Source organism: Cynocephalus volans, chromosome 8 (genome assembly GCF_027409185.1).
Source record: "Cynocephalus volans isolate mCynVol1 chromosome 8, mCynVol1.pri, whole genome shotgun sequence".
In the NCBI taxonomy this organism is placed as follows: Eukaryota; Metazoa; Chordata; class Mammalia; order Dermoptera; family Cynocephalidae; genus Cynocephalus; species Cynocephalus volans.
This window is the reverse complement of record NC_084467.1, coordinates 34,264,038-34,280,056: the sequence shown is the minus strand read 5'-3', so window position 1 is coordinate 34,280,056 and position 16,019 is coordinate 34,264,038. Positions and strand designations below refer to the sequence as shown.

At 34.8% G+C, this 16,019-nt stretch overlaps 1 protein-coding gene across 2 annotated transcripts in view; it reads left to right on the top strand.

Moving 5' to 3' along the window:
• The window catches only part of FOXJ3 (forkhead box J3), a 128,824-nt gene that overhangs the window by 19,024 nt on the left and 93,781 nt on the right, over window positions 1-16,019 (top strand). For both annotated transcript variants that reach the window (XM_063105405.1, XM_063105404.1), the window contains exon 2: window positions 2,477-2,537. In XM_063105405.1, the coding sequence (XP_062961475.1) occupies window positions 2,494-2,537 (44 nt within the window). In that variant the 5' untranslated portion in view covers window positions 2,477-2,493. The remainder of the gene's footprint in view (window positions 1-2,476; window positions 2,538-16,019) is intronic.

The following is a 16,019-nucleotide window of genomic DNA, read 5'->3' as shown; positions in this document are numbered from 1 at the left end:
GCAATTTAAAAAGTAATAAAACAAAATTCTGTTTAAAAGATTAGATTTTTTACTCAGATAAAATTCACATACCATAAAATTCAACATTTTAAAGTGTACAATTCAGTGACTTTTAGTGTATTTACCAGTTTGTACAATTATCATCATTGTCAATCAGAGCATTTTTATTACTCCAAAAAGCAACCTCTTAGCAGCTGCTCCCTGTCTGCCATCCCCATACCCCCATTTCCTGGCAACCCCTAATCTACTTTTCATCTCTATGGATTTACCTATTCTGGACATTTTGTATAAATGAAATCATACAATATGTGGTCTTTTGTGTCTGACTTTTTCACTTAGCGTAAGGCTTGAGGTTCATTCATGTTATAGCATGTAACAGTACTTCATTCCTTTTTATGACTGAATAATATTCCATTGTATATTATATGGTTATTATATAGATAAACATCATTTTGTTCATTTATCAGCTGATGGACATTTGGGTTATTTCCACTTTTTGGCTATTATGAATAATGCTGCTGTGAACATTTGTGTGCAAGCTTTGTAGAAACATGTAAATTCTTTTGGAGAGGAGTAGGCTAAGAGGCAGGGGTGTTTAGAGAAGTCATTTCTCATAAAAAACAAGAGTTGAAAAGAAGTGTTCTGCTTTTATAAAGGGAAAGAGTTAAGCTAGAAACCTGAAAGCCATTCTTGACAAAATGGCTATGCCATTTTATCAAAATAGGACACATATTAAGGAAAGGTGATGAATTCAGTTTTAGACATGGTAAATTTGGGATTTCTAGGAGGGAATGTTAGTTAGGTATTTATGTTTGGAGATCAGAAGACTGATCCCTGCTAGAGATGAGGATTTGAGATTCATCTGCATACAGGCAAATGACATCATAGGACTAGGTAAATCACCCATAAAGTAAAACAGTAGAGAAAGGTGTCTAGTAATTCCTGTATCTGAACTCTTTGTGGTTTTGGTTATGCTAATGAATGTTTGTTGTATCTTGCTATGGGTGGCTTGTTTCCTTTTGGAGTTTGTGGTTTTTAAATGTGAATCCATTTATTTTGGAACCTTACCGTGTGAGATTTTTTTGAGGCCTAACTCAAAGGTGAGTTCCCCCAGATAGAATTTGCATTGGCTTCTGTCAAGATTGGGTGGGCGATACTACCATTCTAGGGCTACCCTAAACAGATTTTAGGTATGAAGCTTTAAAAACCATAATCTAGGGGAGGGTCAGCTTGTGGTTGTGAACTGTCACGGGAGACACTGCTGCACTGTTGTTATAACCCCCCATCCCCTTGCCAACACTTAGTGCCAAGATTAAAAAGCAGTTTTCCCTGCAATTCTCTTAGTTTAGACCTGAATTTTGTGTCTTGTACCTTGGGCCCCAAAAGCTCCTGAAATTGCAAGCTGAAATTTATGGGGTTTGGCAAAATGCCCTAAAGGTGAAAAAAAGCCAGTTTCCATACTCTGCATACCTCCCTAGTTTCCCTCTTTTACTTTTTGGCTTTTGACCATACCTTATTTTCTGTCAGGTTTTTGGTTCATTTATAAAGATGTAAGAATATTTTATCCAGCATTTTAGTTATTTTCAGGGATCAAACCCGAAGTTCTTACAATGCTAGGCCTACAATACTCCTGCCTAGCAACAATTGACTAGGACTGGGAATAGCAGCTGATCCCTACAGACTGAACATGCTCTTTAGTTGCTCAGTCTCTACCACTTGTGCAGTGTATGCATATATATATATATATGCTTAAACCCATTAAACCTTATTTCATTTATATTACCTGTAGGCATTTGTGGATCATCCTTGTGCCTAGTAAAAATATTGACACTTTGCCAAATGTCAGGTAGTAGTGCTAATAGACACTTTCACATTTGAACGCTTATTTAATTCTAACAACAAACCTGCAGTTTTTCCGCAGCGAATAAGTAAAGTTATATAGGTGGTATTATCCCCAAGTTACAGATGAAGAAACTGAGGTTTGGTGAGGTTACATAAATTCTTTAAGGTCTCAATAGTGTCACAGTTAGAATTCGAACCTAAGAGTGTCTTATTCATAGCTCCTTTTGTTCTAGTGCTACTCTTAGTGAAGTCCAGCATATAAAACCAAAAAAGGTAGCACTGCTTTGATTAAAGAATAGGTGGAGGAGCAGTTACATGGGAGTGGGAACCTGCATGCTGAACTCTGTGTTAGCTTTTAGGCACCTCTCTGGAGTCTCTAGGATTCTACTGAACAGTTTGGATACACTCTCTATCACATAAGCATAACCATTTGTTAACTTTTATGAGGTCTCAGCTCCTTTGGATGTCACAGTTACAGTGTGCCTATTTCTCGTATGCTTCCTGGTATTCTGATAATGGTGATTCTTTTAGCCTTCTATTTCTGTTTTCAGAATGTTTTCATCAGAATTGTAGTGTGATTTATGGTTTTATTTACTTTGGAGCATCTAATAACTAACTCTTCTTTACTTTTCAGATTCTCTTTGTGGCCAGATGGGTTTGTATGGACAGGCTTGTCCATCTGTAACTTCGTTTAGGTGAGTGCTCTTTCTTTTTTTCTTTGTTGGAATATGCAACATTTTAAAAGTTATGCTGGTCAAGTCATATTACAATGAATTTAAAGGTGAGGTTCGGAATAAAATATTGTAGTTTGTTTTATCAAGTAGTGCAGTTTGGTAGAGTGGAGAGAAATTTTGCCTTATAGAAATTTTTGTGGTGCTGGGATTTGGATTTGCTCTTAATATCCATTTAGTGAATAGATAAACTTAGTGAAGTGATAATCTTGTATGTGATATAATGTAATTTTACACTTTTGTTCCTTTTTTAAAAAACTAATCTGCTTTGTATGTATTTTAATTAAAAAATAGTATATTTTGATTGCCTTTGTAGCAGATTATGAAATAAAGCTAAAGGTACTAATTTGAGGATTAATTACACATTAAAGGGTGTGTAAACATAATATCTAGATTACTCTCATTTACAATACATAAATAAAACTTAAGAATAGGAACTGAGTTGTATACAACCCAGTGATTTCAGATTTTTGAAGCCACCAAATCATTTCCACAAATCAAATCTTTTGTGAAGTCAAGTGAATAAAGCAGATAAATTTGGGGCTTTTCTGCTTGCTTAAGCTTTCATGTTCTTCCCTCACATTGACCCCTGAGGGATTGTGTGGTTCTGAGAGCACGGTTGTAAAATAACATAACTCTATTCTGTTAAGATTGAAGTCTTTCAGATTAGAATATGAAGTGTTGATGGCAGCACCTACTAGTTACATTTGGTGTTGCAGTCAACTATATTATTTATGAATTCAGCATATTGAGCACCAAATATGCTGGGGCTATAGCAGTGAACATAACAGGTAAAATTCCTGTAGCCCTGGAGTTTACATTCTCGTGGAGGGACAATTAATGAACAATATAAGTATAAGTATCTGTTAGTGACAGTGATAATGACAAAGGAGAAAAATAATATAGAGAAGAGGAATAGAAATATAGGGAGGTATTTGTTATTATAGACAGGGTAACCAAAGAAAACTTCACTGAAAAGGTGACATTTGAATGAAGACCTGAAAGAGTGATGGAATGAGCCATATATTGGGTATGTGGAAGATGAGCATTCTAAGCAGAGAGAATCCAGGAAGTGCCGAGGGAGCCTTGTGTGTTTGAGGAACAATGAGGAGGTTGCTGTGGCTGGAGTAGCATAAGTGATGAAGAGAGTTGGAATTGCCCAACTTTGGAGGGCAGAAAGAGAGAAAGGAGGGATACATAATTGCTAGAGCTGTGACTCTGAAGTCAGGGAATCCTTAGGCTTGAGAGAAGTTCTAGTTGTCTAGAATGCCACAGAAGAATGAATAATGATGTTGCCTTTTTAGTTTTTATGTATACTTGAATTCTTGTCTGGTCAAGGCTGGCTATCCTTTTCCTCACTAGAAAAGTTTTACTCTGTCATTATAGCATTTCCATGAGAATGCATCTTTCATCTTACAGTGGAAATAGATGGAGAGATTGGTTTTCTACTTTGCTAGAGTCCCCCCCCCCATAAACAGGGACACCTGTATGGTTCTGAAAAGAACTTTTTCCCCCCAAAATGACTGTCATTTTTTTAATCTCCAAAACTGCTCTAGAACTAATAATGGTGACTTCTGCTTAGTGTGGTGGAAGAAGTCATTTTGCCCTCTTTTTTAATATTTAAACTTTGGATGTGGTCACATCAGGATATTTTGCAGACTTTGATCTCTACTGATTAGACTTCCTTAAAGATATTTTAGAAGTGGGATATGCTGAAGCAATCATATATATATATATATATATTTTTTTTTTTTAAATTTTATTTTGTTGATATACATTGTGGCTGATTATTGCTCCCCATCACCAAAACCTCCCTCCCTTCTCCCTCCCCCCCCCTCCAACAATGTCCTTTCTGTTTGCTTGTCGTATCAACTTCAAGTAATTGTGGTTGTTATATCTTCTCCCCCCCCCCCCGTCCCGGTTTTGTGTGTGTGTGTGTGCGCGCGCGCGCGCGTGTGTGTGCGAATTTATATATTAGTTTTTAGCTCCCACCAATAAGTGAGAATATGTGGTATTTCTCTTTCTGTGCCTGACTTGTTTCACTTAATATAATTCTCTCAAGGTCCATCCATGTTGTTGCAAATGGCAGTATTTCATTCGTTTTTATACCTGAGTAGTATTCCATTGTGTAGATGTACCACATTTTCCGTATCCACTCATCTGATGATGGACATTTGGGCTAGTTCCAACTCTTGGCTATTGTAAAGAGTGCTACGATGAACATTGGGGAATAGGTATACCTTCGACTTGATGATTTCCATTCCTCTGGGTATATTCCCAACAGTGGGATAGCTGGGTCATATGGTAGATCTATCTGCAATTGTTTGAGGAACCTCCATACCATTTTCCAGAGGCTGCACCATTTTGCAGTCCCACCAACAATGTATGAGAGTTCCTTTTTCTCCGCAACCTCGCCAGCATTTATCGTTCAGAGTCTTTTGGATTTTAGCCATCCTAACTGGGGTTAGATGGTATCTCAATGTGGTTTTGATTTGCATTTCCCGGATGCTGAGTGATGTTGAGCATTTTCTCATATGTCTGTTGGCCATTTGTATATCTTCCTTAGAGAAATGCCTACTTAGCTCTTTTGCCCATTTTTTAATTGGGTTGCTTGTTTTCTTCTTGTAAAGTTGTTTGAGTTCCTTATATATTCTGGATATTAATCCTTTGTCAGATGTATATTTTGCAAATATTTTCTCCCACTCTGTTGGTTGTCTTTTAACTCTGTTAATTGTTTCTTTTGAAGCAATCATTAAGTTCATTGACTAAGATTTTAAATCCCTTTATTTGAATATTGTATTTATGTTTAGGTTAAGCCTATATATGACATTGGGTTATGAATGATATATGCCTAACTTGTTTGCTTGATAAAATTATAAACTGGAAGGAATGATGAAAGAGAAAAGATACCATCAGTTATTTTATAACTTACTATGTGTTATAACTCCTGTGCATATTGTTATAAAATCAGAAGTTTTGGGTGAATATAGCTATAAATCTAGCATTTAATTTATAGACTGAGAAGTCCTATGGTATGTGAGTCACAATATTTAGTATTCTTTTTACATATTTTATTTCTGTAATGTTCTATATGACCCCTCTCTGAAGCAGAGAATTCTTATTCTCAGATGTATGTGTAGAAGACCATTGTCTGTCAATTGATTTTTCTAAGTGGAAGCCAGTAATGGTTTATGAGATAAGGAAAGGAAGAAAAGAATGGCTTCTGTTGGCAGGGGGTGGAGGCGGGGAAGGAGGTAAAACTGGATTACTTAAAACCACAATAAATTTTATTCTACTTTCCCATAGTCTTTCTCAAACCAGAAATGCTCTTCCCCAACTACACTACCCAAATAGGAATAGAGCCAGAACTCTTAAAGTAACTCAGGCCCACTAATAAACACTGCTTGTTTGCCTTATTTCTCTTGTATGTATACTACCTTGTATATCTAGAAGGTAGCTAGCCTCAAGACAGGAAGCATGTGAGTTGGTGGAGAACTGGATATATGGCTGGGAATGAGAAAATTGGTAGGCAAGTGGGGATTTTTAGGCACAGGTATGAGTGGAAGTGGACAGTTTACATGTAAGTGAAGGTAGGGAGTAGAATGTGTTTAGAAAATGTGAAGTGTTTAGAAAATTTGTTGGGTAGGAGAGGGTAGTTAGTAAATAGATTAAAATACCCCCATCCCTGTAAATATTTAGGGCATACAAGTTAAGTATTGTCTTCTGTAGATGATATTGGATCCTTGTTTTTGTTAAACACTAACATAATTTTAAAATTAGACCTACTGTATTTTTAAAAGAATAGTTGCAAAAGATTTTGTAGTGATAGCTAAATATGCTGTTTAATTTTAACCAAATTGCTTTTTCTGACTCTTCACTCTTCTTTACTTGCTGTATATGTAGAATTTCATTTTAACCAAAGTTTTAACAATCTTTTAGATTATCTTCTATTATTAGTCAAGATTTTTTCAGAAGGCAGAAACCATACCATTATTTGAACAAGAGATACTTTAATAGAAAGAATCATTAACTAGATATGAAGTTGTTAACTAGGCAACAGAAAGGATAAAAATAAAACTCTACGATATTATGAAGATAGACAAAAATAGGAAGCAGCTATCACCCATAGGGCTCAGGGACCAAAGGGAACAAGGAAAAAACTAAAAAACTTAGAGGAAAGAAAGACCCTGTAGAACTGAAATTTAGACCTCTGAGGAAAAGCTGCTGTGTGTGGCTTGTGTCTGAGTGGGATATGATGAAGCTAGTTCTGCAGATGTTGGAAATGCTGCAAACTGGATTCACTTGCTGCGGTGGGAAGGATCTGCTGCTGAAGGGGTGAAGAAGCCTTTGCTGGGGAAATGCACTTATGAAGCCCAAAGAATAGACAGGAAGGTACAAGTCTCTTACTCTTCCATCCTTGAAATCCATCTTAAGCGCCCTCTCTTGGCAGAGATTTATGGGAATCCAGCCAGCAAAGCAGGAATGTGGTTTGCAGAGAGTTCTAGCTCCACATCACAAAACAGAGTAGGGGTGGGGGCTATTGCAGTTTGGAGCTGAGGGGCAGTAACTTAATAACTGCCATACTTGTTCCTTCATACTCCTAAGAAATAAGATATAGAAAGATGTTTTCTAGGATTGTAGCCAGTGTTTATGTGATTTTAGTAGAATACCTGTATGTTGTTAAAAAACCCTTATAAGTTTTGTAAATCATGTGAAATCATATTAAAAATTTACATTAAGATTCGTAAGTATTCCTTGCAATCTGAATCTGTTGCATTCATATCCTGAGTTTGGATAGTAAGAGCCTGGATAGTGAGAGATGCAGTGTCATCCACATCTATTCAGTGCCTTAGTTTTAGATAGCAAGAGTGAGAGTTCAGACAGTGATGGATACAGTTTGGTCAAAGAGTAGAATCTTAAAAATTTAGCAGAATCTGTTTGGTTCCTGAGTTCAGATAAAATGGATTTGAGTCCTGAAGTGTACCTGTATTTCACTTACAAGTACAGATTCAGTTAAGAGCAAAAAATCTGACTGAAAAAGCAAAAGCTTTCCTAGAGTATTTGCTTTCTATAGACAAGTAAAAACATATATATGAGGGGTCTTCAATAAGTTCATGGAAGGATTCCTGTTATCTTTTAATTCATTTTTTCCAGGAACTTTTTGAGGTACCCTTGTATCCTATGCTGTACTTTTCCACATATTGTAGCAGTAGACTATTTTTGGAACTTGGCTTGGTCAAAGTAAAATAAATTTGATGTTTTTTGGGGCTTGTTAAAATGGGACCCTTCCTGCATTTCTGAATTACCTAACATTTATTAGAGGATTTGATTTTATGGTTCACACGTGTATACAGCCTGGGACACTGGGTTACAGTAGTACTTGAAGTACTGTCTGGTTATATTTACCACCTTCTACCTGAGATTGCTTCCTCTTATCATTTTCTTTATTTTTCCTTTTCTCATTCCTTTTCCTTTCAATTGTACTTCTCCCTTAATGATGCCTTTTATTATTGACCTAATCTGTTCAGAATATGCTAGGGAGCACATAGGGATATTTTAGTGCCAGAGAAACTCATGTGTTAGTGCCCCAGATGAATTTCCTGTCCATCTGTTTCCTCATTTCCCTTCTCTTGATATTGATGACTCTGCTGTTTAGAACAACCTAAAGAGGGTAGATTTATTTTAGGGCTTCTTGCTGCCTTGTTCCAGCAGGAGGCTTGGTATTGATAAGGCAGCTCTGTTATATATTCTTAAAATCAGGTAGATACAGGTTCAGATCTCTGTCTGCCTCATATTAGCCATGTAGTCTCGGGCAAGTTACTTTTCCTAACTTTGCTTTGACAGGGTTGTTAATGCTTACCTCACTAATCTGTTGGTGTTCATGGGATTAAACACATATATAAGGCAACTGGTATATATATTTTTTCTCTTAAGCAAAAGAGTTCATCATTTTTAGAGCAAAAGAGGGAATGGGACAGATTTGTATCCTTTGCTATTAGCTCAAGAACATAGGGTAGGAGAGGATTTCTTTTCCTCCTATTTTCCGCTCATCCTAAATTCTTAGATTTTAGAGTATCTATCAATAGTGTTCAGGTTTGCAACTGGCCTTCAGGCTAAGGATGTTGCTGACATTTAATATTACATGTTTGTTATATTTATAATATAGTTAAAATTTTATGCTTTTAGGTCTGTCTCAGACAGTGGCTGAAATAGCCTTTGCATTATCATGTCATATTTATCATTATTATCATCTTTATCAAACTACTTTGGAATTGTAAAATCTTTATTAATCTGCATATTTAGTTATGGCATGTTCCAGTTAAATGATGAGTAATGGAAAAACCCTCTTAATTTGACCATTACTGAAATGTTTTCTAAAATGTGTTTTGAACTTTTCTGCCTTATCTTCTAAAACTTCACTGTCTGATATGGTAGCCACTAGCCTCATGTGACTAATTAAATTTAAATTAATTAAAAATAGATAAAATTAAAAATTCAGTTCCTTAGTCATATTAGCCACATTTTAAGTGCTCACTAGCCACATGGCTAGTGGCTATTGTACATTTCAATTGTTGCAGAAAGTTCTGTTGGACAGTGCTGCTTTAAATCATCCTAAATATAATTTAATCTTTGATCTAAAAACCTATAATGCTCTAAGGCCTCCATTTCTAAACATCATGTGTTGAGGAATACCAGTGACTATGTATGGACTTAAGGACATATTATAAAAGTTGCTTTTGTGACTAAATACTAATTTTGGTAGATAGCATTTGTTCTGTTCTTACTACTAGACCAGGCATTATTTAAGTACTTTAAGTGTATTAGTTAAATTCCCCCAGCAACTCTTTCAGGTCAATACCATTATTATTCTCATTTCACAAGTGAGGAAACTGAGATAAAGTTAAGCAACCCAAGGACACACAGCTAATTAGGGATAGAGCTGGGATTGACTTATAGGTCTTGTTCCAGTGCCTGTGCTCTTAAACATTAAACTCTGCTACCTCTCATCTGTCAGTATTTATTGCAGTTTGAAGTTTTTTTTTCCTTAAATGAGAGTTGCCAAACCAATACTCTTCTTAATTTAGAGTACCATTTAAAAAAGTACAAAAGGGCAGTATCAATGCAGGAGACTGTGGAAAAAAAGTGATAGAAAGTGAATGATTTAATTTTGAAATACATTGTCTAAAATTAACTAAAAAATCTTGTTACAAAAGGCAGCAATTTTTTTTACAGGGAGGAAATCTACGTTGTTATGAATTCATACATTTGGGGAAGATCATATCAGAGGTAATAGGGAATAAAACAAAATCACCGCATATACTGGTGAAATAAAAGAGGAATTAAACATAAAATCTGTGCCTACCAACAGTCACATAGTATAAAATAATAATATTGAAAAATAAAATTATATAATTTGGTTTAGTAAGTTTATCTAAATTTATTTTTTTAGACTAAAAAAGCTCAGTGTTTTCTTTTTGCCTTTTTGGAACATAGCCAGCCCACACCTCTCAAGTTCAAGTTCATGGCTTCTTTGTTCAGGAGACCAGCCCAAACTGTTTTCAGTCCTCATTCTTTTTTTGGGGTGGCTGACTGGTAAGGGGATCTGAACCCTTTACCTTGGTGTTGTCAGCACCACCCTCTATCCAAGTGAGCTAACCAGCCAACCCTGTTTCAGTCTTCATTCTAAGTTCTTCGGGAAGGAAATTCACATGAACAGCTTGAGTCAGGTATCAACCCTGGTTCAAATCCTTTCATTTGTTGTATTACTGATACAGACATGGTATACACATAGACTTCCAGGGCCCTAGGGATGGAGGCAACCCAAATCAGAAAGGGCATTGTTGTAAGCGAGGCTAAACACTACAGATAGTGTCTCATACACAGCAACATGTGTCCAGTGTTGGGTGAGAAGAGTTAAGATTTCAAGAGAGGATTATTTTTAGGATCCAGACCCTTTCCATACAGTCATGTGGGTAGTGAATGGGAAACTTGATTCCCACCTTCATATCAGGACATACAGAGTACCTTTAGAATTGTGAATTTGAAATTGGACTCCTGCCTCAATTCTATTCATTCTGACAAATGTATATTGAATACTTAAGTGCTTGCTAGCGTTCAAAAGTCTCATAAAAGCAACAAAAGAAAAAAGAAAAAATAAATTCTGCCCCATGCTAGTGCTTACTTGAGAGCCTGAGGGATAGGTGCTTTGGACAGATCTCTTTTGAAGGTTAATGGGCTGAATGGGGATTCTGAGCATTGGAACCCATTTCTTCACAGCTATGTTAACACCTTCCCTCCTCACCCCTCAAATGTAATTGGAGTTTGCAAAGTGATGTGTCAGCTGTGTTAAAAAGTACAAAGCATAGAGGTGAAAAGATAAGACTGAGTAAATAGAGGCTGAGAAAAAGATAGTGCTTCTTAATATAGTACAGATAGGTCCATTGGTAACTTAAGAAATAGAAAATCAAAAGAAGCCCATGTATCATGAGAGGAGACTGGATTGGAAATCATATAAATGTGGGATCGTCTTTCATGTTTTACCTTACAGCACAGATATAGTTATTTTTGTTACTGATATCAAGAGGAAGCCTATGGGGCTTAAAATAAATTCACGAAGGATGGCTATTACTGTTTTTCAAATTGATTTCATACATTCTGGTGGGTATGGAGTAGTATCATTGTGGTTTAAATTCATGAAGGATGGCTGTTACTGTTTTTCAAATTGATTTCATACATTCTGGTGGGTATGGAGTAGTATCATTGTGGTTTTAATTTGCATTTACTTGATGACTAATGATGTTGAACATCTTTCATGTGCTTTTTGGCCATTTATATGTCTTTGTTTACATTTTTGGTGAGGGCCGGCCTGTGGCTCACTTGGGACAGTGTGGTGCTGATAACACCAAGGCCACAGGTTCGAATCCCTATATAGGGATGGCCGGTTAGCTCACTTGGGAGAGTGTGGTGTTGACAACATCAAGTCAAGGGTTAAGATCCCCTTACTGGTCATCTTTAAAAAAAATTTTTTTGTGTGCATTTTATTTATTTATATTTGGCACCTGGCCATTTTTGAGCATTTAAAAACTGAATAGTTTGTTTTATTATTGAGTTGTACGAGTTCTCTAAATATTCTGGATGCAAGTTCTTTGTTAGAGCAAAGAAGTTTTAAATTTTGATAATATCCAACTTGTCCATTTTTTTCTTTTATAGTTTTTCTCTTTTTATGTCCTGAGAGATCCTTGTCTACTCCAGATTGCAAATATATATATATTTTAAAAACAGCTTTGCTGAGATATAATTGACATGGAACAATTTGATAAGTATGGCAAATATATACGTACATAAATCATAATCACAGTCAGTGTAGTGAACATATCTATCTTTCCCTAAAGTTTTCTAGTGCCCCTCTGTAGTTCTTTCCTACCATCCCTCTCTTTGCAAGGTATTTATGGGTCTGCTGTTCCGTCCTTATATATTTGTTAGCATTTTTTAGATTTTTATATAATGGAATCATACAGTATGTTTCTTTTTTGATCTGGCTTCTTTTATTCAGCATAATTTGAGATTCATTTATGTTGTTGCATGCATTGATAGTTCATTCCTTTTTATTCCATTGGATGTATATAGCAAACCCTTAAACAACATGGGTTTGAACTGTGTGGGTCCACTTATACATGGATGTTTTTCAATAAATATATTGCTAAATTTTTGGCTAGGGATGTTATGGTAGCCTACCTAACAGTAGGCTATTAGTAGTTAAGTAGTTAACTACTTAAGTAATGAGGTGTCCTCCCCATCCCTCCTGGTCTTGGGGCACACAGCATAAAAAGTACTTAAGTAGTAGTAAAGTTTTTGGGGAATAAAGTTATATGCGGATTTTTGACTGGGGGGGGGTTTACATGTCTAACCCCTGTGTTTTTCAATGGACAACTATATACATAACTGTTTATCCATTCACCTGTTGATTAATATTTGGATTGTCTCCAGTTTGGGCTATTACAAGTAAAAATGCTGTGAACATTTGTGTACATGCCTTTGTATAGACATATAGTTTATTTTGGGTAAATACCTAGGAGTGAAATGATTAGATCATGTGATAGATGTTTTTGTAACTTCAAGAAACTGCCAAACTATTTTCTTGAGTGTTTGTACCATTTTATATTTCCACCAGCAGTGTATGAGAGTTCCAGTTGCTTCATATCCTCGTCAACACTTGGTATGGTCAGTCATTTAATTTGAGTCATTTAGGTGGGTAGTGATAGCTCAGTATAGTTTTAATTTGCATTTACCTACAGTCTAATGATGTTGAGTACCTTTTGATGTGATTTTTTGCTGTCATATATGTTCTTTGTTGAAGTATCTGTTCAAATCTTTTGCCCATTTTTAAAAATTGGGTTCATTTTCTTACTGAGTTTTGAGAGTTTTTTATATGGGGTACTTGAAGAAGTTTGTGGAAAAAAAGAGAATTAAAAGATAATACAAATCTTTCCATGAAGTTTAGGAAGTACCCTTGTAAATTTCCGAATACAAGTCCTTTTTAAGATATATGCTTTGCAGATATTTTTTTCCAGACTGGCTTTTTAATTCTCCTAACAGTGTCTTTGAAAAACAGAAATTTTAAGTTTTGATGAAGTCCAGTTTATCATTTGTTTTGCTTTTATCATTTGTGATCTGTTTTGTCATTTGTGATTTTTTATGTCATATTTAAGAAATATTTGCCTAACTAAATGTTGCAAAGATTTTCTCTTATGATTTCTTCTATGTGTTTTATAGTTTTAGCTTTTACATTTAGCTCTATGATCCATTTTTCAGGTTTTTGTGTATGATGTGAGGTAAGGGTCATTGTTAATTTTTTTTCTCATACAGATAACCAGTTGTTTTAGCATCATGTTTTGAAGTCTTTTCTTTCTCCACTGACTTGACTTGGCACATGTATCGAAAATCAGTTGACCGTACATGGTCTATTTTTGGACTCTGTTCAGTTGATCTATGTCTGTCCTTTCACCAAAACCACTTATCTTGATTATTGTAGTTTTAAAGTAGGCTTTGAAATCTGATAGTCTAAGTCTTTCATGCTTTTCACTTTTTTTTTTTTTTTTTTTTGGTGGCTGGCCAGTACAGGGATTGAACCTTAGATCTTGGAATAATCGGCACCATGCTTTAACCAACTGAGCTAACCTGCCAGCCCAAAAGTTTTTTTTTTCTTTCATGCTTTTCAAATTGAGAAAAGAACATGGTATCCTGTATCTGCTTAGTGGTAGGTTGATAGTTAGGGTAAAGAAAAACTTAACATATATGTAAATTACCAAATACATTTTAGAAGATGGTAAATAACCATGGCTTTCTTGACCACATGGGTAGGGATGAATAGTTTCATCAAGGAAAGATTGTAACACCAAGGTAAGGTTCAGATCCACATACTGGCTAGCTGCCAAAAAAAAAAAGAAAAGAAATAAAAGTTGTGTTTTAAGGAAGAAGTTGCTATGCTTGATGAGAAGAAAAAGATAGTTAAAATCTGTGTTAAAGATGGCAAAGTTGAGAAATTTTGAAGTGATGGTGGCAAGAAACAACAGAAACAAGAAATGTAGGGTCTTTAAAAGAAGTCGGTAATAGAGTAATAAGCAAGGTAAGTCTCTAGGCAGAGAGATCCACAGTCTAATAAATTTAAATTGCAGACTCTTTACATATTGCTTATTGGTAAATATTTCACCCCAAATAGCACTAGGATTTCCATGGAAGTTAATCATCTTCAGACTTTTTCACACCTTTTTACACCATGGAAATATTGATGTATTATGTAAGTTGATAATGATTGATGTGCTCTTAAAACAGAAGGGCTGTTTGTTTAGATTTTAACAAATAGTAGGTAGGGTAAGTTGACTTAAGGCGAAATTCATAGCCTTTTAGGATTTTGGCTTAACTCATTTTTACTTATTTTTCTGAACTCCCTTAATTAATATACACTTTACTGGTATAGTTCTCTAATACTTCTCTTCTTCAGTTACTGTTGTTGTTTAGAGTTGAGTCAACTTTAACATAGGCTTTAACTATCTTTTTCTATCAAGCATAGCAACTTCCTTAAAACGTCTACCCCTTTTAATTTTTGATTCATCTCTCATAAAAATTAAAGTGGTTTTGTATTAATAGATTCAATTTTCCTTTTAACCTAGCTGTACTAGAAATTGTGACAAGAACTCTAAAAGTAGATACTAGAATACATTTATGATCTTCTCAGAACGACTCCAACTCAAGTAATTATACAGCTGTTTAACAGTTGGATATCTCTAATATTTATTATTAATATATTAATATTTACTAATATTTATTACAGACATTTCATATTGTTAAACAGCTGTGTTATCAGACTGATTATCTAAGAAGATTTACAGATAATTTAGAGATTATTTTATGTCCTTTTTAGATTCTGTGCACCTCGTGAAAAGCCTGACATTATCTACTTGTTGTGACCATGGAAACACGTCAAGTTTTTTTTTTCAATCCACAGTGTAGAACTGAACTTAATTATATTTGTTATATGCTGTACAGTATGGAGACTTTGACAAAGGAGAAAACAAGCAAGCATGTTAAGGGTTTCTAACAATATTGATCATAATAACAGTTGTCATTTATTGAATGCCTACTATGTGCCAGGCATTTACTGTATTCTAGGTGTTCCACATATATTTATTCCTCAGAATAAAGAGCAATTCTGTGAGGCTTACAGGTTTGTTTTACTTGTTCAAGGATGCACAGATAATAGGTGGAAGAGTAAGAATTCAAGCCTAGGTATCTGAGTGACTTCAAAGCCCTAACTCTTTTCATTATATTATAAATAAGAAACACATATATAAATGTTGTATATAATTTTTTATATTAAGATATAATAATTATGAGACCAAAAGACTGAAGATCTTTCTTATATATGTTTATAAACATATATAACATACGTAGTTATATATTTGTGTTTATAAACATATATGTAATATATATGTGAACATATATACAGGTTAAGTGTCTCTAGTCTCAAAATTCAAAATCCAGAATGGTCCAAAATCCAACACTTTTTTTTCCCCCCACAGTAAATATATACAGTTTTTATTTGTTAAGTAAACTGTAATAAAAAAATAATAAAAAAAGTAAATTAAAAAAAGAAGCCTTCAAAACTAAGACATTGAATTACTTCTCTGGTGTATTTGAGGCTTTAAAAGCCTCATAAAGCCTTTTCTTTTTCTTTTTTCTTTTTTTTTTTCTTTTCATGCATGTTTATTTTTTATTTTTATTTTTTAAAATTTAATTTAATTTAATTTTACTTCTCAAAATACATTGTACTTGATTTTCATGCCCCTTTACCCATTCCTCTCCACCCCGGCCCCCCATCCCCCATCATATCTGTGCACTTGGCTTAATTTTAGTTCAAGGAATTTTTGTGGTTATTCTGTCTTCTTC